This window comes from Eurytemora carolleeae, unplaced genomic scaffold (assembly GCF_000591075.1).
Source record: "Eurytemora carolleeae unplaced genomic scaffold, Eaff_2.0 scaffold2, whole genome shotgun sequence".
Taxonomy (NCBI): domain Eukaryota; kingdom Metazoa; phylum Arthropoda; class Copepoda; order Calanoida; family Temoridae; genus Eurytemora; species Eurytemora carolleeae.
Window position 1 is genome coordinate 154,108 of NW_019396051.1, and position 25,696 is coordinate 179,803.

A 25,696-nucleotide genomic window follows, 5' to 3' on the forward strand; every position below is an offset into this window, starting at 1 on the left:
AATGATGGCAGATATATTGGAAGAAATTGCAAATATGAAGGCATGCTTCATCAAATGAATCTAGTAATGGAATTTATAGCAGATTTAGAGGAATGCTGGAATAAAAAGCAGATATAAAGGATTACTGGTTTATATGACAGATATAGAGGAATACTGAAATATATAGCAGATATAGAGGAATACTGAAATATATAGCAGATATAGAGGAAAACTGTAATATGTAGCAGATCTAGAGGAATACTGGAATATGTAGCAGATATAGAGGAACACGGGATTTTATATCAGATATAGAGGAATACTGGAATATGTTGCAGAAAAAGGGGAATACTGATATGGAGAACATGTGTAAAGAGGCCAATACTGGATAGTGGATAGCGTATAGTAGATAGAGAAACGATATGCATGAAACGGCCTTCTGAACTTATAGATATGCATGAATTTTAAAGCATTAAGCAGCTAGAAATACAGCATTGAATACTTCGAGAATGTAGTGATAAATTCTGTAAGGAAGTTATGAAAAGTTTAGTAAAGAATCAGAAATATATAGTGAAATGCAAAGGAAATATTCAAGGATTGAGATGAAACGGAAATCAAGTTTGAATTGTATTTTCTCCTCAATCAAACTTTATTTAGGAAGTTAAAATAACAAGATTATAGAATGGGTAGATTTTGCAGAGAAGATGGTATAGATGGAAAAATAATATCGAGGGATTGGTCATGAGTGCAGGTTCAAAATGTAAATTAAAGAAGCACGCTGCATTTTTTGATTTTTTTAGGAAAAAGTTAGGCGTGTAGTATTGAAAATTTGTTGGAAACATTCTATGATTTCTGAGACTGATACAACGAATTTAACGAAAACAAAGAAAGGAAGAAAGAATTTTTAAGACGACATCTCCGGATTTGAGAGGTTTCGGGTATTTTTGAGTTCAGTGTGTACCCGGTTTCGACTTACCGTACATCCAAATCCAAACAATTGACAAAAAACAATAGATTATACTATCCCTGTTTTTCTTACATCAGTACATAGTAATTAACGTTAATGACATAGTATAAACTAAGTAAAGATGAATTAAAATTTTTTTTCAGAATGAAGGACTATGCCGGGTCTAGATCCTTGCGTAAAAAGCACAGTAAAACCTATGTGGACGGAATATCATCCTCAGATGATGAGGAGGAGATGAAAACCTTCGACCCGGAGGAGAAGGTTCGAACCAAGAACTATCCTCCGTATTTCATCACGGAGATGAAAGGGGATGATGTAACCTATGAACTTTTCCAACGAACAGGGTTCAACAATCCTATCTTTATCCCGGAGAAGACCGGATTACAAATCCGTGTTCCTGATCCATCCTTTTCTGTCTCCGACGTAAGAACCTTGGTTGGTGGGAAGAGGATCCTGGAGGTGATGAACTGCGCCACCCAACACAACGCAGAGATGACCCTGAAAGACTTTGAGGAGTTCTTTACTGATCCAGACCGTGATGATACTAAACTTAACGTTATTAGTCTCGAGTTTAGTCATACTAAACTTGACGCTCATGTAACAGCTCCCAAGGTTGTCAGGCAGCTGGACTTCACTGACAACGTGTGGCCGCGACATTTAAAGGACCAGCAGGACGATAGCACGAATGATATGTCCAAGATGTTTTATCCTAAAGTTCAAAAATATTGTTTGATGTCGATTGCAGGCTGCTATACAGATTTCCACGTAGATCTGGGCGGTACTAGTGTTTGGTATCATTTACTCAGGGGGCAGAAAATGTTCTGGTTGATTCCTCCGACACAAACTAATCTCAAGGCATTTGAGAATTGGACGCTCTCCGGGAAACAAGGAGAAGTTTTTTTCGGAGATATGGTGGAGAAATGCGGGAGATGTATTCTCAATCCTGGGAACACGTTCCTAATCCCATCCGGGTGGATTCACGCTGTTTACACCCCTGTAGATTCTCTTGTGTTCGGTGGGAACTTTCTTCACCCCTTCGCGTTGGAACGTCAGATCAAGATTGCTCAGATTGAGGAAACCTTGAAGGTTCCGCAGAAATTTCGTTTTCCGTTTTTTACGGAGATGTTGTGGTATCTTCTGGATAAATACTGCTATGCTCTGCTAGGACGTCATCATCTAGATCTGGAGGATCATGTCCTTAATCGTCTCCTGGGGTCGGAGGAGGAGAGGAAAGCCTTTCAGGACAATATTGGTCATCCTCATATTACTCAACAAGAGCTAAGGGGACTCAAATCCACTGTCCTGTATCTTCATTCTCTACCGGTGAACAAGAAGAACGTTCCTAGTTTTATCAAGGATCCGGTTTCTCTGATTCGTGACATCAGAATTATTGTTGAAGTCCACAAGAACGATAAATCAGAGCGAGCAATCAATGGCCGACCTCTGCTCTATTGGCCGGGGATAAGGAAGGAACCGAACTGGTTTGCAAAAGGTAAAAGAAAGTTGAAGGAGAATAAAACTAAAGCGAAGAGGATGGAGGCTGATGGAAAGATGTATCTGGATCCTCTCCTGGTTTGCTCCTATTGCAGGCTAGATGGTTGGTTCGTTGATCCTACCAGAGGAGATATCACCAGGAACAACAGCACTAGCAGTCTCTGGGAGTGCGCTGAGTGTTTCGAGCTCATTCATCCTTTATGTTTACCTGATTTTGGTCTCAACTCTTCTCCAATCCCGGAGATGCCAAACTTGTGGAAGTGTTTGACCTGTCAGAGAAATCCTCCGGCTCTCAAGTCGGAGTCAGCGTCGGAGCCAGTCAAGGAGGAGGCAGTTAACAATGACAATTACGATCTGAGCAAGGTTAAGGATGAACCTGAAGCGTATGAAACTAACAATGTTGAGATGCAGGTTGAAGGATCAAATCTCTCCCAGGTGGATATAGTTAAGGACGAACCCATGTCCGTGGATGACGTTGATATGGAGAAGACCAGCATCTCGGAGCTGGCAGAGAACGTGAAAAGGGAGGTTCTAGACATGGAGGAGAAGGAGTTGAAGATGAGTATCAGGGTTAAAGATTTTCTGAACAGACAAGGAGATAAATACAATAAAATCAGGTTTTTGTATTCTCAGTCCGAGGAGAGCAGGCAGAGTGCAATCTTGGAGGATCCAACCGTTATCCTGAAAATATTTTGGTTCCTGGGAACTCCGGATATTTTCCGTCTGAGAACTGTGTGTAAAACCTGGAACAAGATATCCAGAGACAAATTGATCTCTGGTTTCGTTGATCTCTCAGGACAAAAAGTCACGGCAAATATGATCCATGCAACTGCTAATCTTAAACCAACCTTCATCCTGTTCGACTGGACAAATATTGCTAAACAGCAACTAACCTGGCTGCTTCCTAAGATCCAAGCGACAAGGCGTCTCTCTTTGGTTGGGTTAGAATTCGGGAGTCAGGTTTCAGCCTTGATAAGCTCAGTTTGTCCTAACCTTGTGGACCTGGATCTAAGTTTTGTTTCAAACCTAAATGATTCTGCTCTGAACAAACTTCTAAGATTTGGAGAAAAAAAATCAAACCTTGCAAGTTTGCGTAAACTATCTCTCTGTAAAACTGAAATTACTGATATCTCCCTTAGATATATTTCTCAACAGTTACAGTTTCTAACCACACTCTCAGTTGCGTACTGCGTTAAACTAACAGACGCAGGTCTAGCTCAGATCGGAGACCCAGATCTGTACGCAAGTCAAACCCTTGTACACTTTAACATCAGCGGATGCCCCGGGTTCACTGACTCCGGGTTGGTTCATCTATCCAGGTGTACAGTTCTGAGTTTCATTAACTGCCAAGACACTGGTATATCCGCTACAGCTGTGGATTCTTTTGTTCAAATTAGACCAGAACACCGTGTTCACAATTTCATTATTTACAAGAAATAAGATTTACTTGTTATATTCATTTTACCTTTCCTCTATAGTATATGTATTTACATTTACATTCGATAATATTTATGCAGACTGGTTCAATACAGATCATCTTAAAATATCAAGATTGTAGTTTACACAAGGAGACCCAATATTTTAAGACAAAATTTATAGATCTTGTGTTCTCATTCTCTTACGTTGGAATGAACCCAAAAAAGCACTGAAATGAATGTCAATTAAAATCATCTATAATATCTATTTTTTTACATTTGGAAAAATGATTAGCTTGAAAGGGAACCCTCACAAATACTATATTTACCCTCTAAAGATGTAAAATACTTGTATCGCATAATATAGTTGTTTTTGTCCGTATAAAGAATAAGTTTTGAAAAGGTAGTCTGTAAGTAATTTCGAATTGTAGACATTACTCCTAAATTTTTGCTGACGTAATATTAGAATTTAACAGATACATATTTCCAGATGAATGAAGATGGTTCACCAAACTTTAATCAGTTTCAACGTGACCCTGGTGCTCCAATCCATAGTGGTGGGGACGGATCTCAACAGGGATTCAATAATCCAGAGAACTCAATGCCGGATACAAGATCAATGATGGATCATCATTCAAGTATTGTTCCGAATCATACTCATCCTCCTCAGTCTGCTCTTATTCCAACCTCTGATCAGAACCACGTGCAGGAGCAGGTACCTAGAGTAGATCATCTACCCAGGGTTGATCATGGACCAAGAATGGATCAGATGACAAAAGTGGAACACGGACGGCCTGATCCCGTTGCAAGGGTGGACCAGGAGATCAAATCCGAACCGCAAAGTCCTCTTCCTTCAGATCCTGCCATGCAAGCCATTTTGGCATACTTCCGTAAACACAACTTGACGGAGACGGAGAACAAGCTGAAGGATGAGTTGAAGAAGAGAGAAGCTGCTGCTCCTATAGTAGCTCAGGCCTCTGATCCTGAGGTTGGAAATGTACTGGCAGCGTACAGGAGTGACGGGGATCCATCTAGTTACGAATCTGCGTACAGGTAATACTTCTAAACCGAATTTGCACTTTTTAACCTCTTTGGATCCAGATTCGTTTTTAAGCTTCCTTGACCCAGATCTGTTTTTTAAAGCTCCGTGGATATCCAGGTCTGTTTTTAAGCTCCCTGGATCTAGATTTTTTTAAGCTCACTAAATTCAGATCCGTTTTTAAGCTCCCTGGACCCGGATCTGTTTTTTAAGCTCCCTGGATCCGGATCTTTTTTTAAGCTCCCTGTATCCGGATCGGTTTCTTAGGCCAAACCCTGTACGGTACGGAAAAATGAGACAGCTGAGTATAAATTAGTCCTACGGAAAAGTTAATATAAAATCGAGAGAAATACAAAACTTTATGATAATAATTATTTTGTCATATCTGTTCTGTTCAATACTAGTAAACCTATCGTGTAAGAATTCCCATTATTGCACGATTCAGGAGAAAATGTTTCCAATACTGTTCGGTTCCTAGTGTTTAAGAACGCTTATTCTTACACAGGGGGGGGGGGGCAGGGGCATACGAGAGCATTTGTATAGGGGGGGGGCACATTTTGCACAGAAAAAAATGTTGTGCCCCCCTCTTGGCAACATTGTGTCCCCCCCCCTTAAAAAACCCCTTTTTAAAAAAAAATTATACCTTTATAAACTATGTAAACTATTCGATTATATACACACTTCCAAATTATATCTTAAACTCGATGAAATAATCTTGATGCATTCTCTAAGATTATCATATTCCATTTTTTATTTCAATCTTTATGATTGAAAATGAGAAGGATTTATCTATTTTATTTGTTTAGTGATCTGGAGAAGTTTGTGGAGAACTCTTTAGATATGTATAGACACGAGCTAGCACTGATCCTCTACCCTGTGTTCGTCCACATGTACCTGGAGCTCGTCTACAACCAGCACGAGGGCGAGGCCAAGAGGTTCGTGGAGAAGTTTGGTTCCATCCAGGAGTGTTACTATCAGGAGGACATTAAGAAGCTCTCCTTCGTAACCAAGCGTGAGCACATGAAGGGGAACGAATTAATGGATAACTTCAATACGAGTCAGTTTACGGTTAGAATGTCACGTGATACATATACCCAGCTCAGGTGAGAAAATCTATTAAAAATAAAGATAAAAATAGCTTTAAGAAAAATCATATCCAACACAGAGTTCATCCGAGTCTTCAGAGTTATAGAATATCTTACAAAAAACATATTTAGACATACTTACAAAAAACATATTTAGACATAGTTTAAAAATATTTTTTCTTTCCTTGTATATTCCTTTTTTTCATCAAATGATGTTTTTTTATGATATAATTATTTTAGACAACAGAAGAAACATCTTTCTGAGAAGCAGCACACACTTCTCTGGAATGTTATCCAGGAGCATCTTTACCTAGACGTGTACGAGGGTTTACCCAGGAGCAAGAGTCAGATTGATTCTACTGCCGGAGCAATGACCGGAGAAGCAAACCGTCAGGCAAACCGTGCCAAGGTCTACTATGGCCTACTCCGAGAACCGGATGTAATGCCTTTGCCGCAGGAGGAGGAAGAGGAACCAGAGATGGACGGAGACAAACCTAAAAAGAAGAAAAAGAAGGAAAATATAATTCAGAAGAAATCCAAATCAGATCCCAATGCCCCCATAGCGACTAGAATGCCCTTTCCAGAGTTGCGCGATTCAGATAAAATTGAGAAAGCGCGCGCGCTACGTGAAAGTATGAAGCGCGCAAACTTAGGTCCGGACAATATTCCATCTATCTGCATGTACACTCTGATGAATGTTTCAGCAAGGGTTACAGCTGTAGGAGTATCTGAGGACAGTAGTATGCTGGCAGCAGGATTATCAGATTCCAAGATTAGAGTTTGGTCTCTCCTCAACCATAAACTGAGGAAACTCAAACCTGCAGAGGCTCTGAAGGATATAAACAGAGAGGCTGAGGATGTTCTGCACAGGATGTTGGACGACTCTACAGCGGAGTCTAGCAAAGAGCTGATTGGGCACAGTGGACCCGTCCTAGGGGTTTCTTTCAGTCCGGATAAAACCCTTCTCCTCTCAGGTAGCGAGGACGGAGTTGTCAGACTCTGGAGTTTACAGACCTGGACCTGTCTCGTTTGCTACAAAGGTCATATTTTTCCGGTCTGGGATGTTCAGTTTTCTCCTCTCGGATATTATTTTGCGTCCTGTGGTCATGACCGAACTGCCCGACTTTGGACGACGGAGCAGGCACATCCACTTCGGATATTTCAAGGACATTTCTCCGATGTCGATTGTCTAGCTTTTCATCCTAATTCAAACTATATCGGAACCGGTTCAAGTGACCGCAGTCTACGGATGTGGGACTGTGTGACCGGTAGTTGTGTCAGGTTTATGACCGGACATAAGTCCGCAGTTCTCTGCCTGGCCTTTTCACCAGATGGTAGGTTTCTCGCCTCTGGTTCAAGTGATCTCCGGGTTCTAATCTGGGACTGTGCTTTCGGTCATCTTCTAGCTGAGCTGGGTCATCATACTCAGCTTATCTCAGGGTTAGCATTTTCCAGAGAAGGAACAATTCTCTCCAGCTCAGCAATAGGTAAAAAGATCAATAATTTGTTTCTTGTGATTTTCAATTAATAAATATTTTTATATTTAGATTCAACGATTGCATTGTGGGATTTTGCCAAGTTGATGAATGAGAGTTCTCTTGAAGAAGTAAATGTTACTCACAACCCTGATGTGAGACGAGACACTGAAAACCTATTACTAGGAAGTTATAGAACCAAGAGTACTCCAGTCTTGCATTTACACTACACCAGACGAAACCTTCTCCTAGCTGTTGGACCACTAGATGCGTCCTAAACCTCGTTTTTCTATGTAAATAATAAAAATACTGTTTCTATCGGAATTGCTTTAAACCAATTTCAGATAAACATGAGTAAAGAATGTTTTTTACGAAGTTTAGACGGATCTCATCCCGACCTCCTCCTGGAGGACGGAGTTCAGCTTGAGGTTGGCCGAGGTCCTAAAACCAAGATAAAAGATTCTCGGTGTAGTCGAGTCCAAGTAGTTCTTATAGCTGATTATGTATCTAGTAGTGTTTTGTGTACTCAACATGGTGGTAATCCGTCCTGTGCTCAGGGCACTCTTCTTAAACCTGGTTCTAAATATACTTTGCATCACAAGGATTTATTAGAACTTCGCCAGGGTCAATTTAAATATAGTATTGTTTTCAACCCTCCCCCAGCCCCTGGAGAATCTGAGACTGTTTCTAAACCAGGAAAAAGAAATTTATCCGAGGATTCATCTCTAGGTTCTCAAAGTGAATCCAAGAAACCAAAGACGATTGTCAGCTCCGGATCAAGTCCTTCCTGGTTCAGTCCTGAGCGGGGATATGTCTTTTCGTCAAAGGTTCAGTTTTATCTTTACAGCTTAATAAACATATGTTTAAACATGTAGTTTTGCAAAACTAAAGCAGTATCTTAGAAATATGCTATGCTTTATTAAACGTTAATTAAATAACAGAGAAAGAGTTTATTAAATAATTATAAATTGAGAAAGAAGTTTTTCGCCGGTCTTAAATAGTGTGCTGAATAGTTTTAGTAACACATTTCTGAATTGTCTTTTTTTTTACATATTTATTAATATTTTTTTTGAAAAGGTTTCAGATTGAATTTGGAAATTGAATTAATTTTGTGGATAAACTTATTAAAAAGGGGGAACATCTGGCAATTTGATGTCTAAATTTTTTCATATTTTTTCCCTAAATTTTCGAAAATCATTGTCTGCGATTCTTTAAAACAGAAAAACCTGATAAATTTTCTATAATTTCCCCATACAGTGATAACTTTTAAAATAATAAGTTTAGATCTAATAGACCCTGGGGAAATGTGTAAATATATTTGTTGAATTTTGTAAATTGAACTACAATCCAAATTTAAACGCCAATTTTTTTTTCATGACGTTTAAAAAATTGCATGATTCATGGATTATTATGGACCTCATTAGTCATTATGTTTCTTTATAATTTTTGCATATTTATTTTTAAAGCATTGAGTATCCTAAAATAATCGATCTAATTTCATATCTTAAATATTGATTTTTATTTTGTTGGTAGAACGGATTTGAATGGATGAAAGTATACAACGGGAAGATGATATCTATGAGAACTACGGAGTGTAAGGATCAGGAGAAGATTGCTGCATTTGATCTTGATGGAACTATTATCACAACACAGTCAGGAAAGGTTGGATATATTTCTCAGGCTGTAGTTAGAGCATAAATGTATCCGCGAATAAAGGAAGATATTTTTTTTAGAAGAGAGTTAAATACTAATATATTGAATGCCATTCATAAATGTTATTAAGATTTAGCCTATATTGGTATGAATCTTTCCTTCCAAAAATTAGTTATACTTTTCATCAAGTGCTTATGAACCCTAGTCTGGATCAGAGGTGTACACAGGGGTGGGGGAGCTATGGAAGCTCAGTCCCCCCGCCCTGGATAAGTGAAATCTAAGGTTTCTAGGGGGGTTTCACGGCCCTATGGGTTCTTAGCCCCCCCCTGGAATAAAAAATAAAGCCCCCCTTGACAAATTTCTCTACACGCCCCTAGTCTGGATAACACAGTATCTAGAATCTAATAAAAAATAGACTATTTTGATAAAGGTGTATTTTTTGTTTAAACATCATTTTGCTGCTGAGTTTGAAAAAAGATTATGTTTACGGTTGGAAAGTAAGAAAAAATAACGGTATACTAAATTTCCCTATACTATATTTATAAGCCTGATTTAATTTGATTTGATACTTTATTTTGAAATTTAAAAATCTGGTTTAAAAATTATTTTTTATTTTTTTATTCCAGGTTTTCGCGACCGACAAGAATGACTGGAAGATATTATACCCTGAGATACCGGGGAAACTAAAATCTCTTTATAAAGAGAATTATAAAATTGTATTTATCACGAACCAGGCCGGAATATCCAGGGGAAAGCTTAAGGAAGAGGATTTCCAGGAGAAGGTCGAACGGATACAATCCAAGCTAGGAGTTCCGCTCCAGGTCATCTGTTCAACCGCAGGAGGAGGATTTTTCCGTAAACCTCGACCCGGAACCTGGTTCTGGCTGGAGCAGGTTGGGAACAACAAGGTGGAGGTGAACAGGGAGGAATCCTTCTATTGCGGGGATGCTGCAGGACGTGAGCAGAACTGGAGCGGAAAAAGGAAGAAAGATTTCTCCTGCTCGGATCGCCTTTTTGCTCTGAATCTTGGTTTGAAGTTCTACACCCCGGAGGAATATTTCCAGGGCCAAGCTCCGACAAAGAAGTTTGCTTTGCCAGGGTTCGATCCAAGGACTCAAACCGTAACTTCTCTCCTGGAACCTGAAACTGAAGAGCTTGTTAGCAAATCCCAGGTTTTGTATTTTTCTTTTTTGACTGTATCGGTCGAGAAGATCCATATGATTTAACTTTAAAAATATTTTTAATTCAACACTGGGATCTTCACAGGTTTATGAAAGTAGGGAAGGTTTAGGTCTTTGCATGAGATGAATTCTGACAATTATCCAAGAAAAAATTAGTCTTTGATAAAGAAAAATCAGAACTTCATCCGCCATACAAAAATCCCTGCTTTTTTTGAGAGAAATATTTGTTTTTAACATTTTTAATAATTAGGAATTGATTTTGATGGTTGGAATCCAGGGTTCGGGAAAATCTCACGTAAGCAATCTACTGGAGTCCAAGGGATATTTAGTAGCTAGTAATGACAGGTAAGTCTTCTTCTAGATTTAAATCGATCGTGGCCGAATTTAAAGAATTTGAGCGGCGGTTTTAATTCAAGGCGCGGCTTAAATATGGTTTTTTCCACTTAAAATTGTATCAAATGTTTCAAGATTTAAGTCGGCGCTTAATTTAAACCGGGTTTTGGCAGATTTAAACCGCGGCTCAAATTCTTTAAATTCCATCTCGGCTATCATTAAACTAGTAATGATTTGGCAGGTGATCTAGTAAATACTAATTAAATACTTTTTTAACAAAGTTGTTAGAAAATGCGAAACCTATTAACAAACAATTACAAAGGGTTTAGTTGGAAACGTTATTCTGTGAAAATTATAACTTTCTGGTCGTAAAATATGGATCAAGATGATCATAATAAACTGAAACGATTTCCTAATAATATAAAGGCGATATGTTAAAGATAATATTAATATTTGGAGTGGGCCTTTATATGATATTGAGTTAAGCTTGGTAACTTGCGAAGTGGAATTGAAAATTTTAAAGTTAAGAGTTTAATTGATTAGATTTAGAAGAATTTATTTTTGACAAGTGTCAGCTGACGAACCAGCAGATTAAGCGATCTTCAAACGTCCTCCTTTTTTACGATTTAGAGATCAGTTAATCTCACGTAGTAAGGTTACGATTTTAACTCATTCCAATCAGTTTAATTCCGCGAATCTGAAATTTCTCCGCACTGTTCTGATTATACTAGTTTAGGTCTGGAGGTAAAGAGAAGACTCTACGAATAGTACGGGATGGTCTTAACCACGGCAAACGGATAGTTGTAGATAACACTCATAGGTAACTTAGTAATTTTCAAAAATTTAATGAAGATCGAATTTTGATGGAGACAAATATTTGAAATTTTGATCATTCATAAACCTACCCTGTGGTCACGTGATGTCCCACAAAAATTTGGGCCCGATCGGTTCAGCCGTTTTGACGTTTATCGGATACAAACAAACAAACAAACACCCAAACAGACAGACAAGCCAAATTTATATATAGAAGAATTCATGTACTAGGGATAAAGAGTCAAGAAAAGACTACATCAATCTTGCTCGCAATGCTCGCGTTCCGATCAGATGTTTTGTCATGAAAACTAATCACGATCAGGCCAGGTTAGTCAACAAAACATTAATCAGTAAGGACCATAACTTTGAGATCGAATTCAAGGTAAAATAAATGCTTTTGGCTGTGTAACAAGCAAGGGGCAATGTAGATGAAAAGAGGGGATGGAAATTTACCGAAAAAACGTAACTAGGGGAATACAATTTGACTTGACAAAAGGGGGTAGGATTACTTGAAAAAGGGGAGGGGGTGGGAAGGTAATTTCTTTTAAAAACATAATGTTAATGTTTTACTTTCTCCTCTTAATCAGGCACAATAATGCGTACAGAGAGTTGGTGGACTCTGAGCACACCAAGATCAACGAGATGTTGTTCAACAGCTACAGGAATATTTGCAAGATTTGTTCCTTCAAAGATTTTTAAAATCAATATATTGATCTAGAAATTTATAAAACACTCCTCTTTTCGGCCTTAGAATTTTATTTTCTTGTCAATGTATATTTTAGAATATTGATTGATTGATCACCGCTTATTTATTTAAGCGGCTGAGTTGAATACATTAAATATTAGCAAAATTTTAAAAGCAGAAATTTTAAAATCTCAATTTAGAAAATTTACTTGTTTTTTAATGTCTCATTTGAATTCGAAGAGACCTGAATTGTGAAATTAATTCCAAAATTTAACTAAAGGTTATAAATCTAAATTGAGATTGGGACATAAACGAAAAATGTAAAGAATCGAAAATTTTTTGAATAATTTGCATGCAGAAAATACGGGGTTCTTTAAGTATTCTGAATGTATATTAGCGTTAAAGCTTCACAATAATCCAACATATGACATATGGGGATCCTAATTACGTACCAATTAGGTACCAATTTAAGTTTATAAATGGCATATCTTGAAATATCTTGAATACAGGAGTAAATACGAAGAACCGTCCCTCTCTGAAGGTATTACAGGGATTGTTGGAGTCAACTTCGTTCCATCTTTTCCTACAGAGGACTGTCGAACTCTCTATAATATGTTCCTTTTGGAGAAATAATATTTAAAACACACTGTTCCATTGAGACCGTTAGGTTAAAAGTCGTGTCACTCGAATGAAACCTTTTGCAGTAGATACATTCATGTCTAGAGATATCATAACAACCAATTTTAAAATCTGCGCTGCGTGTTAAGATGGTTAAAAATCACTTTTTTTATTTTCGCGGATTTTCTCACTTTTTTACAAGAAATAAATCAACAATGTATCCGAATGCATTTAACAAAATGTNTTAGATTATCTCCAATCTTTAACACCAAAATAAACCCTTAATACTCGAAAAACTTATCATTTTCCGCAAGAAAATTCTTATATAAGCCTTATGTTAATTTTCAAAATGATTCATTCTAATGAAATTTTCTAATTAGTGCCGAAAATCTTAGTTTAGACCCGTTCTCGGTCTAATCTGAAGTGGGACACTCTGTATTAAATATGCAATATGTCAAACAGTCATCACAAAATAGTTTAAATAATCAAAAAATAATTCACATATAGACATATAAATAATTCTACTGACCAAATGAAGCATTTAATAGCTCAGATGAGAAGAAAAGTAGTTCAAATGAGCAAATTACAATCAAGTTCAAATTAACCAAAACATAACTTTCAAATGAGCAATGAGCAAAAAAATAATTCAAATGAATCAAAAATTGTTCAAATGAGCAAAAAATAGCTTTCAAATGAGCAAAAAGATAGTTCAAATGAGAAAAAATTAGATCAAATAAGTAAAAAAAGATAGTACTCAAATGAACCAAAAAAATATTTTCGAATGAGCAATTATTTTAACTATATATGGTAATGTTACATCGTCTATACGCAACATCCCCCCTACTGAACTTCTGACCTACTAACTTTCCGACCTACTGCAATATCGGACCTACGCCAGCATACTGCAAAAGGTTTCATTCGAGTGACACGACTTTTAACCTGACGGTCTCAATGGAACAGTGTGAAAATTGTGTTTAAGAAAATGTGATATTCTTTTCTGATAATAAATTTGATGACATTTTTTCTTCTCCAGGATGATTTCAAGGTTGTTAGATGTATCATGGATGAGTTAGAATGGTGGATCCGCATTTAAGCTTCTGCCGTTTGAACTATCAAACATTTGAACTTTGAAATATTGTTCATTCTAACTTCTAACTTCTGATAATGATGTCATTTCCTGTGATTCAAACAACACATTTTAACTATTAAATATGCCATAGGTCAAACAGTCGTCACAAAATAGTTTAAATGATCAAAAAATATTTCACATATAGGCATAAAAATAATTCTACTGACCATATGAAGCATTTAATAGTTCAGATGAGAAGAAAAGTAGTTCGAATGAGCAAATTACTTTCAAGTTCAAATTAACCAAAACATAACTTTCAAATGAGCAAAGAATAATTCTAATGAGCAAAAAAATAATTCAAATAAATCAAAAAATTGTTCAAATGAGCAAAAAATAGCTTTCAAATGAGCAAAAAAATATAGTTCAAATGAGAAAAAAAAATAGTACTCAATGAACCAAAAAAAATATTTTCGAATGAGCAATTATTCTAACTATATATTTTTGTTCATTTGAACTATTTTTTTGCTTAGTAAAGTTTTGGTTTTGGCTAGATTAACTTTTGGAACAAAGACGACCCAAATAATGCCGTAAGATTTTCTGAATCATAAAATTTTGCGCCACTGCAGTGTATACACTGTAACACTTTGCAGTTCATACAGTTCATTCAAACTACAAATCAACCTGTTTGTCATCTATTTAAACTACATTGTACTGCAGTTCTTGTTAGGTTAGTTTTTTAAGATTCAATAATGATTTTTTTGTGTATTAATTATAATGCCGTTGACCCTTTTATAACGCGGTTACTTACAACTGCAAACTGATAAATTTCTAATATGAATTTGTGAGCAGTTGAAAACCGGTTTTTACTTATATAATTCAGTTCTTTTGATAGTTCGACATATATATATATAGCTAAGAACTAGAAGGAAGACGCTATTTGTGCCGTCGTTTTTACATGCGGAACTAGGTCCAACTCCTCTAAATAAAAAAATACCGATCTTGTAGCATCTCCGGGCCGCGGTGTACCCTTCATTCGTTCGAAAACATTCAGACATAATTCCGTCCTCATTTGCCTCTTCCCCTCCTGTCAAATGTGCATAGTAAATCTAAATCGTATATTCTAATTAATATGCTGAGTCAAGTTTGATGTGAAACGATAGGTTTAGACATTTTCTTGGTTGCGGTTTAGACAGACACAGTGGCTGAACACTGGCTAATGGGTAGGGCGCGGTGCCTTAATGATTTGTGAATATCGAGATTTCTTTTAACTGGACATCGTTTAAGTATGGGTGGAGAAGGTAGGGGTGGCTGCTCTCAGGGTTTGGAGTATATTAAAACGGGTATTTCAAATCAAAAATTGTATAAAAAAGGGACTGCTACCCAAAAATCGTATACTAGGACGGACTCAGCTATTTTGATTAACCAAACTGACGACATTTGGTTTAGCTTATACATTAAACATTATTGTTAATTGTAAACAAAAAAAAAATCCTTTTTTCGCTAGATATAATGGCAGCAATCAATTAAAGATTTTTTAAGCGAAAAATTGTTTTTATTCTGGAATAAAACTTGGAAATAAGATAACGTATAAAAATATTGAGATGTATTAGACCAGCTCAAATAAAACCTTTATGTATCTAGCTAAATAAAATAAATTTTTGTTTACTAGAAGCATATCTATAAGCGGGCCGTGGCTTAAACAAATGTCGTCAGTAGTTTGGCTAATGAAAACTATATGATCTCCACAGGCTATTTGGACTGAAATTTACGATTTTTTTCTGCAAATATCTGAACGAAGAGAATATAAAATGGTCAGCAGTGCCTTTTTTATTTTCGGTTTAAACGTAGTCTTTTTAAACCCCTTTTCAAAGAAGGTTGGATAAATTTTCACATTTTACTCAAAAACCTGGGAGCAATTCCATAACGCCCCGAGAGCAGCCACCCTCGGTGGAGGACCCAAAAATGTTTTACGACGATCAGACTTGATATTGAGATAGGGGATTTTAATTAATTTTCTTACATTGATGAATTTCAATCTTAAGTCAAATAACTCTCCTCACGTTAAACTACATTTGTGATTTACAGTTTTATTTTTACTAAATATTTCTGTAGGGAGAATACAGATATCAAGTTGATCCTAGAACATGCGTTCTCCTGGGAACAAGCTTCGCAAAGATTTCAAAGACGTTTGATGATTCAGTTAAAAATGAAAAAATAAGGACTTCAGTGCAAACTACTGCCATGCCGACAAACAGGGAGATTAGAGAGATGAAGAGGGTGGCAATGGCGGAAAAAAGAATAGCCAGGGAGAGAGCTAAGGAATTTAAGAAAATGCTAAGTCAGCAAGGCCTGGTAGAATACAAAGGAGAAATAATCCCAATTCGCGAAGCCAGGAAACTCTGGGGTCAGGAAGGGGCTAAACATGGATGGAAAGGGGCATCACACGGATGGAAGGGAGCCACGAATGGAAGACTGGGGGCTAAACATGGACATAAAGGTGCAAAGTATGGACATAAAGGTGCTGAACACGGACTTAAAGGTGCTGAACACGGACTTAAAGGTGCTGAAAATAGACTTAAATCTGGATGGAAAGGTTCAGAGAATATAGGGCATGGAGTTGGCCACGATTGGATTCCGGGAAGGAACACTGAACAGCTTCTTGGCCACTGTATTGGCGTAGACTATGACGATGGTGAAGATGAGTCCGGTGGTGAGCGTCCTAGTTCATCAGATGAGGAACAGGGCAGTACAGCACAGAAGTACACGATTCCTGGTAAATATGTTAATGATCAGTGAGTATCAGATTACATGTGACTGTTAGGTGTACAATATTTAGCTAAACTTATATGATTGACGCGTGTTTCTTTTTGCAGAAAAACGATTATTTATATATTATAATACAAATATATCCGTTCTTCCAATCTAAATTATTTTCGCCTGTAGATGTTGAATGTTTGTAATGTTTATGTTAGCACTGGTAGTTGTATTTTATTATTTTTCTTCCAATATGCGTGCGTGAAGGTAAACCTAACCGGTATATATTTTGTCTCTGTTTAAACCGACCACAGATCAATTTCCATAATTGATTAATATCTGAGTATTAACAAGTCTTAATTATTTCTTTCTTCTTGATTTACCCTGCCAACCTGTTTTTTTAGCAATAGAGAGAATAGATTTTGATAATAATCTGCATGAAGGAACTTAGTTTTAATCTGTACGATAATAAAATGTTCTTATTATTCTAGTGTTGCCCGAGGGTGGACGTGAACAAGGTCTTAGGATGGGAAAGAGGAAGAAGAGCCAAGAGTTCTCTGTTCTCTACGAACGAAAGGCGAAGCGTAGTCGATCCTCCATTTTGCAGGAGAACAAGGGTGTTGAAAATCTAAGATCTGAAACTACAAAAAATTTACTTGTAAATCCTGAGACTGGTCAAGTATATGAAAAGCACACCTGCAGTGTCTGTCTCAAGGTTTACGGATCTTTAGCGGGTTTAAACAAACACACTGTGACCCACTCCGTGAAATTAGAACACGAACCTGACGTCAAGCTACCAGATGGTATCAAGGTTATCAAACAAGACCCAGAGAACGTGAGTTATCTAAGATCCCGGAATGAAAATAAGCCCCCGAGGAAACAAGGTCTCCGGGAGAGAAATTCTGCACGAAACTCGCCTTCCCAGGTAATTTAAAGAATTAAACCAGTGCTTAGGATCCATTTAATTTTGATGCGGATCCGGATCCTGGATCCGCATTGGAAAAATTGGATCCGGATCCAGGATATTTCTTTAAGATTTACTGATTTTTTTAACATAACATAATTTTCAAAGTGTTTGTTTTATTTTTTTCGCTTATTTTTATCCTAAAACTTGATGAACCATTCAGAAATGAGGTAACTTTTACAATCTCTTATTTTTCAAAAGTTCAGAGTTGGGTTTTAGGAGTAATTGTAGTTTTTGGTTTATATTTTACCCCTTGGATTCGGATCCGGATCCAGGAAGCCAAAATCTTGCGGATCCTAAGCACTGAATTAAACTATTAAAAATGGTAAAAATATGAAAATACTTATTTTCAGGATAACGAAGCAAAACATAATTGCGATCTATGTAACAAATCATTCTCTCGTCCCAAGTATTTGAAAATGCACAAAGAAGCGAGTCACCTAGATGAACCGATAGTACCGGTCACGTGTCCAAAATGTGATGAATTATTTCTCTCCAAGGTTAAGCTTGACTCCCACCTGTATGAGGAGCACTTTAAAACTGTCCCGGAGAAGGATATGTTTGGTCCGAGCTGTGGACGCTGTATGCATATATTTGATACTAAACTTGAGCTTGTTCTTCACTATGTAGAGTGCCTGGAGAAGGTTCCAGAACCTAGAACTTATCCTTGTCAGTGTGGAAAGGAATTCTCAGCTCCGAGGTTTCTATCTAATCATTTTCTTAATTGCAAAGCAAAGGGGGACCAGGAGAACAAGACTGTTCAATCCGTCAGTTCCTCTCCGACCACTGAGTGGGAGTGTGATGCGGATAATTGTGGAAAAATATTTGGCGAATTTATCAAATTTAAAAATCATTTATACACTCACTCCGAGATACCCTTTTTCTGTCCTAGTGAGGGGTGCAAAGCAGGGTTTACGATTAAGGATGGTTTCAAAGAGCACAATAGAAAAGAACATAACTCCAAGCTCAAACTATATTCATGTGTAAGCTGTACTGAAGAATTTTCCTCCCAGGAGGATCTAATGATCCATGCTGAGCGAGAACATGAGGACGATGATAGTTTTGATGTTGTTGGAGAGCATGGAGATATTAATTCTGATCATCCCTGTAAACTGGACAAATCTGAGTCCGAGCTTGTAACTCCGAGTGAACCATCTGGAACCCTGACATGTGATTTATGCGGAGAATCCTTCTACCGAGAAAAACAATTGTTAAAACACATGATGAACCATGACATCGATATTTTGAGTTGTCCTGTGCAAAAGTGTACCAGATATTTTTGTAAAAAGGAAACCTTTGATGAGCATCTAGCTGAGCATACGACAGAGAAGGATTTCCTGTGTACAGCATGTAATTACCAGTGTTATAACTTTAGACAGCTGGAATATCATCTCAACTCCGGGCATAAGCTCAAACCCAAACCTGATGAATATACTTCGGAGACAAATCTAACCTGTCCGTATCCGGGTTGTATGAAGAGCTTTGTTCAAGAGAAATGGTTGTACAAACACAGGAAAACAACGCATTCCCAGTGGGATTCCGACGATGAAAGCTTGGAACCAACCGTGCACATTGTAAAGACAACAAGGGGAAGGAAGAGCCGAGAAAGCAAGAAACCGGTGTATACGAAAATAAAGGTAACAGTTATTCTATTTTGTAGGATAAAGATTAAAGAAGGTGCGATTATTTTGAATATTTGTGTAAAGTTCAAGTTGTTAAATATTATAGATATAAAGGAAAAATATCATATGGCATTTTACTTTATAACTGACCCTAGAGTAAGTCTTAAATAGATTAATCTTAATAACTTTAATTTGTTTATTAACAGACGGAGAGGAAAAGTATTGAAGCTGAGAGTTCTAGTGTTGAGATTAAGAAGAATGGATGCTTGAGAACAATTGAAACAAATATTCAAGAAGAAGGTGAAAAGGAAATAGAATTCTTCAGTTCACGTGACCAGGTCGGAGCGGATAAGTCCAGCAAGAACGGAGAGAATATGGAGAAGGATGGTTTACAGATGATCAGTATTGTGGACTACTCTAACCATGGTTTAGAACAGAGTGGTTCAGAGCAGGCGGATTATGTGATCGTCAACGCAGTTTTCGAGGTATATTAATTAGTAATTACAGATATTTCAGTCATGTTAGTCATGTATTAGTAAAGAACATTCAAGACGGTAGTATGGAAGTAGGATATCCCTAAAAGTCTTATTCAATTATTCATATATATATAGTTGTGTGCCACAAACAAGAAAATCTGGATTTTCTTGTTCTTTGAATTAAAAGTTCAGAGAATATATTTGATCAGAATGGAGAAGGTGCAGGATGCTCCTCCTATGATGATATTGCTGCTGAAGAACCAGCAATCTCCAATCCTGGAAGCCGGAATATAAAGCTGGAGGAAACTAGTCTACTCCAGGATATAAAGCAGGAAAATAGTAGTCCTGCACCCTGTCTGTCCAGCTATCCTCTGCAACCAAATATGAAAATTAAAGAAGAAGTCACAGATCCCATGTATCACTTGGTAAATGTTTTATTTAAAAGAATTTCTTCATGTCTGGAATTTTCTTCTTCCATGAAATTATCGTTTTAAAAAGATTTGGGAGTTAATGAATAAAGATTAGGGTATTTGAGTACGGGTAGTTCCATTTCTGGATAATTAATTAATTAATTAATAATTTAATTAATAATTAAAGAACTCTGCATGCTAATTTTCATGTCACCTCTTTACAAACTTTAATTATGATTTAATCATTCTTTTGATGGCCCCAAAAATAAGAGTTATAGCGCGCTTTAAGTTGATGTGGGGCATTCTGTGTATACTAATAAGCAATAGCTTTGTTTTTAATATTTTAAAAATATCTGAGCAGTTTACAAATTTTTAAATTCTAAACGTTTTGCTTTCATTTAAACTTATAATGCAAAACAACGAACCTAAAACGATCGTTTTGAATTGATGGTTTTTTGTTGAGTTTTTTATTGATATTTTTCATAGGGTAAATATTCTGCATAGTTTTATAAAAGCAAACTTTTACAGAAAACAAATTTGAAATGTAGGATCCTTTGTCGTGCCTTTTACGATTCCGTAAACCAGTGCCTTGGATTCGGATCCGGGTCCGTTGGATCCGCAAGATTTTGGCTTCCTGGATCCGGATCCGCAAAAATATGCGGATCTACGGATCCGGATCCCCATCAAAATTAAATGGATCCTAAGCACTGCCGTAAACTTAACAAGGGTTAGGAAACGAATTAAGATATTGCCCCTTAATACCCGTATATATAATCATATATACTGTTCTGTGTTTCAGTTGATATCCCGGAATGTGTGTCCTGAAATAGGTGATTTCTCATCCATGTTTGGAATTACAGCGCAGTCTATGCTGGATCTGAAGATACCCCGGAAACTGAAGACGGTTAGTTCGAATTCTTCGAATTATGATTTTTATTATGCGTGTTGGGTCAGTGCTATCATTTAATTTCGTTATTTTTTTTTTGTTATTTTAAAAGTTCCAAAACATTTTGAGAAGTTCAAGTTTTACAAATTATAAAACTGTTTATTTTAAACAATTGCTCTTTTTGCACTATTTCAAATTTGAACCCTGAGAGAAAATATTTTCAAAAACAAACTAAAAAACTAACCAAATTAAGTTTGAAAATTGTTTTGATTTTTGTATGCGCTAATTTTTAACTTGGATCCTGACTGTTAATCCACGAATGTCACGAATATTTAGATTTAAATATGTTAAAAATTGAAAAAATGGAAGTATTTTTATCAATATTTTGGTTTAAGAAACATTTTCTGAAGTTGTTGTTCTAATAATAATCTACCCTAGGATGAGGACAATATTGGGAAGGGATTAGCAATAGATCTTCTCCATCTTACATCAATTGGGAACCTACCTAATACTATACTAGCCAGGTAGGGGTAGCAATACATATTCACTTTATCTATTTCATATTTTTGATATGTCTGTCTGTATCCAATAAAAGTTTTTGTATAACGATAAAAATGACGACTTTCAGAACAATTATTAAACGCTAAAATTGTTTGGAACGGGAGCGCGAAGAGCCCTGTACGCCTAGTATATCTTCTGCATATTACTACCAGGCCTTCAGGCCTCTACTTGCCCTATATTCTTTGTACAGTGTTGGCAACTTTTTATTTGCGAATTTTTTTCAGGGTTGGAAAAACCTGGGTTTGAAAAACAGCTCTGTTGGTTTTATTGGGGTTTTCTGAGCTTTTTTGTATTTTTCTTTTTGAAAGTAGTTAAAACCTACTAAAATTCATAATATTTCATTATAACAAGACTATTTAAGCAGTAGATAAACTTTTTAGTTATGAAAAATAATATTATTGTTATGATAAGGGTTTTTAGATTCTTATCTTATCTTATTGTTGTGATGATAGGCTATACTCATATATAAATACTATTCAAAAACAATTATATCACCTTCCATATTCATAACTGCAATTTTTGATATTATAGTTCTACAAACAAACTAATTCTATTTTCTTACTTGTATACATATTTCTGATTTGGGGTGGGGCTACTCAGATTAATTGGTAGATATTTATATCCGCATCATCGCTCAAGAAGGAAGACAACTGTTTAATTCCGAAAAACATAATATTACAAAGGGATTTTATATCCTTGTTCTATCGCATCAAGTTTTGAAAACTCTGATGTAGTTCTGTGTATCTTCTTGGGGTTTTCAATATCTTTCTAACACCAGAAACCGTCTTGAAGTCCAGAGTGACAAGGTTGACTACTTTAATTAATAAAATATTTTTTTGAAATAACTAAATATTCTAACAATATTCATTTTGTTAAGATCATTGGTTTTTAGTGTTAGAAAATGTGTCAGTTTTAGTGCTGTGAACTCCTAAAAATCAATACAGTTGATAGTAGACTTTATCTTGAAGAAAGAAGTGGGTTTTTTGGGTGGGTTTTTTTGGGCTGGGTTTTTATGCCAACCCTGGAATTTTTAGTATTTAAAAATTATTTTCTCAAAAATGGCTTCATAACATTTGTTAGAACCCTATTTTGAAATTAGCAAACCATATATCTCTATTTCGGGATAATTTAAGTCACCTGAATTTACCATATATGACTGAACTACATATTTAGATATTTTTGAACAGTTCGTTAACGTTAAGACTGCTTTGTGTTCAGGTTTGTATCTGAGTTACTCCCGGTTAGATTTCGTCCTGACGAGTCCGCGTTAAATGAGGACGGATCCAGGAAACTAGCGAATAGGATTTTAAAGCTGAGGATTCAAGCAAGCAGGTTTAGAGCTAAATACCAACAGTTTCCCAAGGTAACTAGAGATAAAATTTAATGGAGAATGGGGGAAATGTTTTTTGATGATCAAAGGGGGGGGGGGAATCTGAAAACCAAGTAATTTTCATTTTTTTAAAATTATTATTTTCCCCATTTCAGGGAGAGAGAGAAACTAACTAAAATTTTGTCTTGATTTTTTTAACACTCTTCTGGAAAAGAGGTTCAGCTTAGTCTACGTAGTTCAACTACTTCTCGTTATTCAATAAATTTAACAAACAAATTTAATTTAGACTTTCTATTTTGGGTTGATACAAAGGCTTTCTTTAAACAATACTGTTTTGAACATGTTTATTTTTATTATGAGGGACCTATTTTTTTTGGGGGGGGGGGGGGGGGGCGTTCAGAATAGAAAGCTAAGTAAGTTTTATAGACGATTTATTCTTGTTTATTTTCAGTATCTGGACAAGTTTTTGGTGGAGAAGTTCTACCCCTTCTCTGAACCTTAATATGAAGAATGGGTTTCTCATGAAAATGCGGAGTGTCATGAACATTTTAAACAGAGTTTAAACCAGAGCAAGCTTAAAATAGATATAATGTAAAACGAGATAATGTTGCTCGAGTGGTGGTTGGTGAACAATCAAATACTAGCCCTGTATATGCTGAATATTATTAGTATTCTCTCCTACTTTTAGACTGTATTTACTATCAATAAGATGCTGATATTTTGAAAAAGGGTTTTGTATAAAATCCCGGAATAAAGACTTTTCCTGATTTTTTGTTGAATTATTGCATCTTTAATCAGCTCAAAGGAACTGTCTTTGTAATTTCAAGTAATCTTCTATTTATATGGGCCATGGGGGCATGTCCAACTCGGAACGGTAACCTTTATTTTAGCAAAAATGTAAACGTAATTGTCTTTTTTTAGATATTAAAATTGATAATTTCTTCAATTGTTTCTGTAAGGGTACCTTTGTTGATTGCACATTAACTGTATTACTGAATTACTGTTTTTAAATCGCCGGCTCAGGTAGCGGTGTTCATATAAATTAAGAAATTATTAACATAGTGTTATATTGATATTTGAACACACAATGTTATCGAGTTTTGAAACTGCCATAAGAACGACTATATGTGCAACAGTCTAGATGTGCTCAAAGAAACAAAAAATATCAAGCTCATTAAATCCATACAATTCAAGCAAATTACATAAGCAATAGCATATATATATATATATATTTACTTTGTGTCAGTTTTCTGTTTGTTTGTTTGTGAAATTGTATCCAATAAACGTAAAAACGACTGAACCGATCGAGCCCAGCATTTTTTAGTCAACTCGAACGGTCAGAGGAGGTTTATAGCTGGTGAAAGTTAAAAAATGTTGCCTGGAATAAATGTAGAATTTTTTTGTTCTGAAAATGCACAAATTTAAACAGAAAATCTGCGACAGTTCGAGAACGTTTAAAAATAGCGACTTTCAGAGTTCTAAGCTAATATTTTTAATAGGTAAGGGAGCGCAAACCGCCCTAAAAATCTAGTATTATTTACTTTGCCTGTCTGCTTGTTTGTATCCGATGAACATAAAAACTGCTGAACAAATCGGGTAGCTCACATAACCTCAGGGATTGTTTATGGATGGTTAACAGTATAAAATTCTAACTTAAACTTTTTTGAAAATGCGCAAATAAATGAAAAATCCACGAAATACGATTTCTCAAGAAAATCGCAGTTAGAAGAGCAACGGTTAACAGCTAATATTGTTACGAGAAAAGAGGCGTGAAGTCTTTATACACTAAGCTTTAAGGGCGCTCTCTTATGAACCATTTTAGCTTTTAACTGTTGCTCTTAAAACTCGCCATTTTTAATAGTTCTTATTTTTTTGCTGGTTTATTATTTTCTGAATAAAAAGGCGCATTTAAAAAACCAATGTCGACATTTTTTTCGGGAACATTTTTTCATCTTTGACGATCCGATCAGGTCGCCCGACCTGATCCCCCTGATCAACGTATATAGAACGCTTGTAGCTTAAACCAATCCAAGTCTCTAAGATGTTCCGAAAAATCTTTTTTCTTGTAAAATTTCTTAGATTTTTTACATATATTGTAAAATAATGAAAGTTATAAACCAATTGTTAATCAATTTGAAAAAGCAGAAGAAATTTGTAAATGCGAAATTTTCATAAACATCCAGTTTTTTTCCAAAAAATTGTATTGTCAATTGTTGGTAACAGCCAATAGATTCCTAAAATTTGGCATTATAAAAAGTATTTTGGAAATAAAGTCGTATCATTTTGTGAGTTTTGACTTTTTTTCTAGGATCCCAGGGATACAGGACTAAATTTACAGTTACAATTTTCTCAAAATTTCACAGATTTTTATTTCCAGTTTTTTTTTCGGAACTTTTTTTTCATTTCCATAAACTCGGAACAATCAATTAAGTCTTTTCTCAACCCTATTACGATGGGGGAACCCCCCTCCCCTGTGGTTTCTTTAAATAGCTTAAAAATGGCTTACATTATAGAACGCTAAAACTTCTTCACTTTTTCAACATCATAATTGTGAACAAATTTTGCTAAAAAGAATTAGGGTGGAGGACGGTCAAGCGGCAGGTCGGTGCAGTTTCAAAAAAAATCAAATGGTTAAAAAAAATTTTAAATTGCTACAGGGCTAAGACTTATATATTTGTAAAGGCATTGAAAAATGGATACAATAACATACTTTTTGAACTTTTTAAAAATCCTCTCTTACTGCACCCTAACCATAAGTTAGAGGTCTAACTTTTTTTAATGAGGAGGCCTTGAAAAGTGGGACTGGGGACATTTATCACTTATCATTGGGGGGGTAGGCCAATCTATATTAGACAACTATAGCCCAATCGGGATAGGGTTACGGTTAATT

General features: G+C 36.1%; 4 protein-coding genes across 4 annotated transcripts; all 4 read left to right on the plus strand.

Moving 5' to 3' along the window:
* The first annotated feature begins 1,057 nt into the window (after window positions 1–1,057).
* On the plus strand, window positions 1,058–4,343 carry LOC111705001 (jmjC domain-containing histone demethylation protein 1-like). Its single transcript, XM_023477425.1, has one exon. The coding sequence runs from the start codon at window positions 1,088–1,090 to the stop codon at window positions 3,875–3,877; it is 2,790 nt and encodes a 929-aa protein (XP_023333193.1). The 5' UTR covers window positions 1,058–1,087; the 3' UTR covers window positions 3,878–4,343.
* LOC111705008 (transcription initiation factor TFIID subunit 5-like) lies at window positions 4,319–7,796 on the plus strand. The gene is made up of 4 exons (XM_023477437.1): window positions 4,319–4,905; window positions 5,698–5,994; window positions 6,217–7,463; window positions 7,524–7,796. Exons 1-4 carry the CDS (start codon window positions 4,343–4,345, stop codon window positions 7,727–7,729), a joined length of 2,313 nt encoding a protein of 770 aa, XP_023333205.1. The 5' UTR covers window positions 4,319–4,342; the 3' UTR covers window positions 7,730–7,796.
* Window positions 7,783–12,762, plus strand: LOC111705040 (uncharacterized protein F21D5.5-like). Its single transcript, XM_023477471.1, has 8 exons — window positions 7,783–8,278; window positions 8,985–9,113; window positions 9,731–10,276; window positions 10,536–10,630; window positions 11,355–11,438; window positions 11,663–11,758; window positions 12,019–12,093; window positions 12,626–12,762. Exons 1-8 carry the CDS (start codon window positions 7,802–7,804, stop codon window positions 12,747–12,749), a joined length of 1,626 nt encoding a protein of 541 aa, XP_023333239.1. The 5' UTR covers window positions 7,783–7,801; the 3' UTR covers window positions 12,750–12,762.
* A 1,650-nt stretch (window positions 12,763–14,412) lies between these two features.
* LOC111704645 (zinc finger protein 112) lies at window positions 14,413–23,577 on the plus strand. The gene is made up of 10 exons (XM_023476944.1): window positions 14,413–14,530; window positions 15,916–16,576; window positions 17,049–17,482; window positions 17,875–19,158; window positions 19,350–19,628; window positions 19,829–20,044; window positions 20,829–20,933; window positions 21,354–21,439; window positions 22,695–22,839; window positions 23,258–23,577. The coding sequence occupies exons 2-10, from the start codon at window positions 16,045–16,047 to the stop codon at window positions 23,306–23,308; spliced, it is 3,132 nt and encodes a 1,043-aa protein (XP_023332712.1). The 5' UTR covers window positions 14,413–14,530; window positions 15,916–16,044; the 3' UTR covers window positions 23,309–23,577.
* The last annotated feature ends 2,119 nt before the right edge of the window (window positions 23,578–25,696 follow it).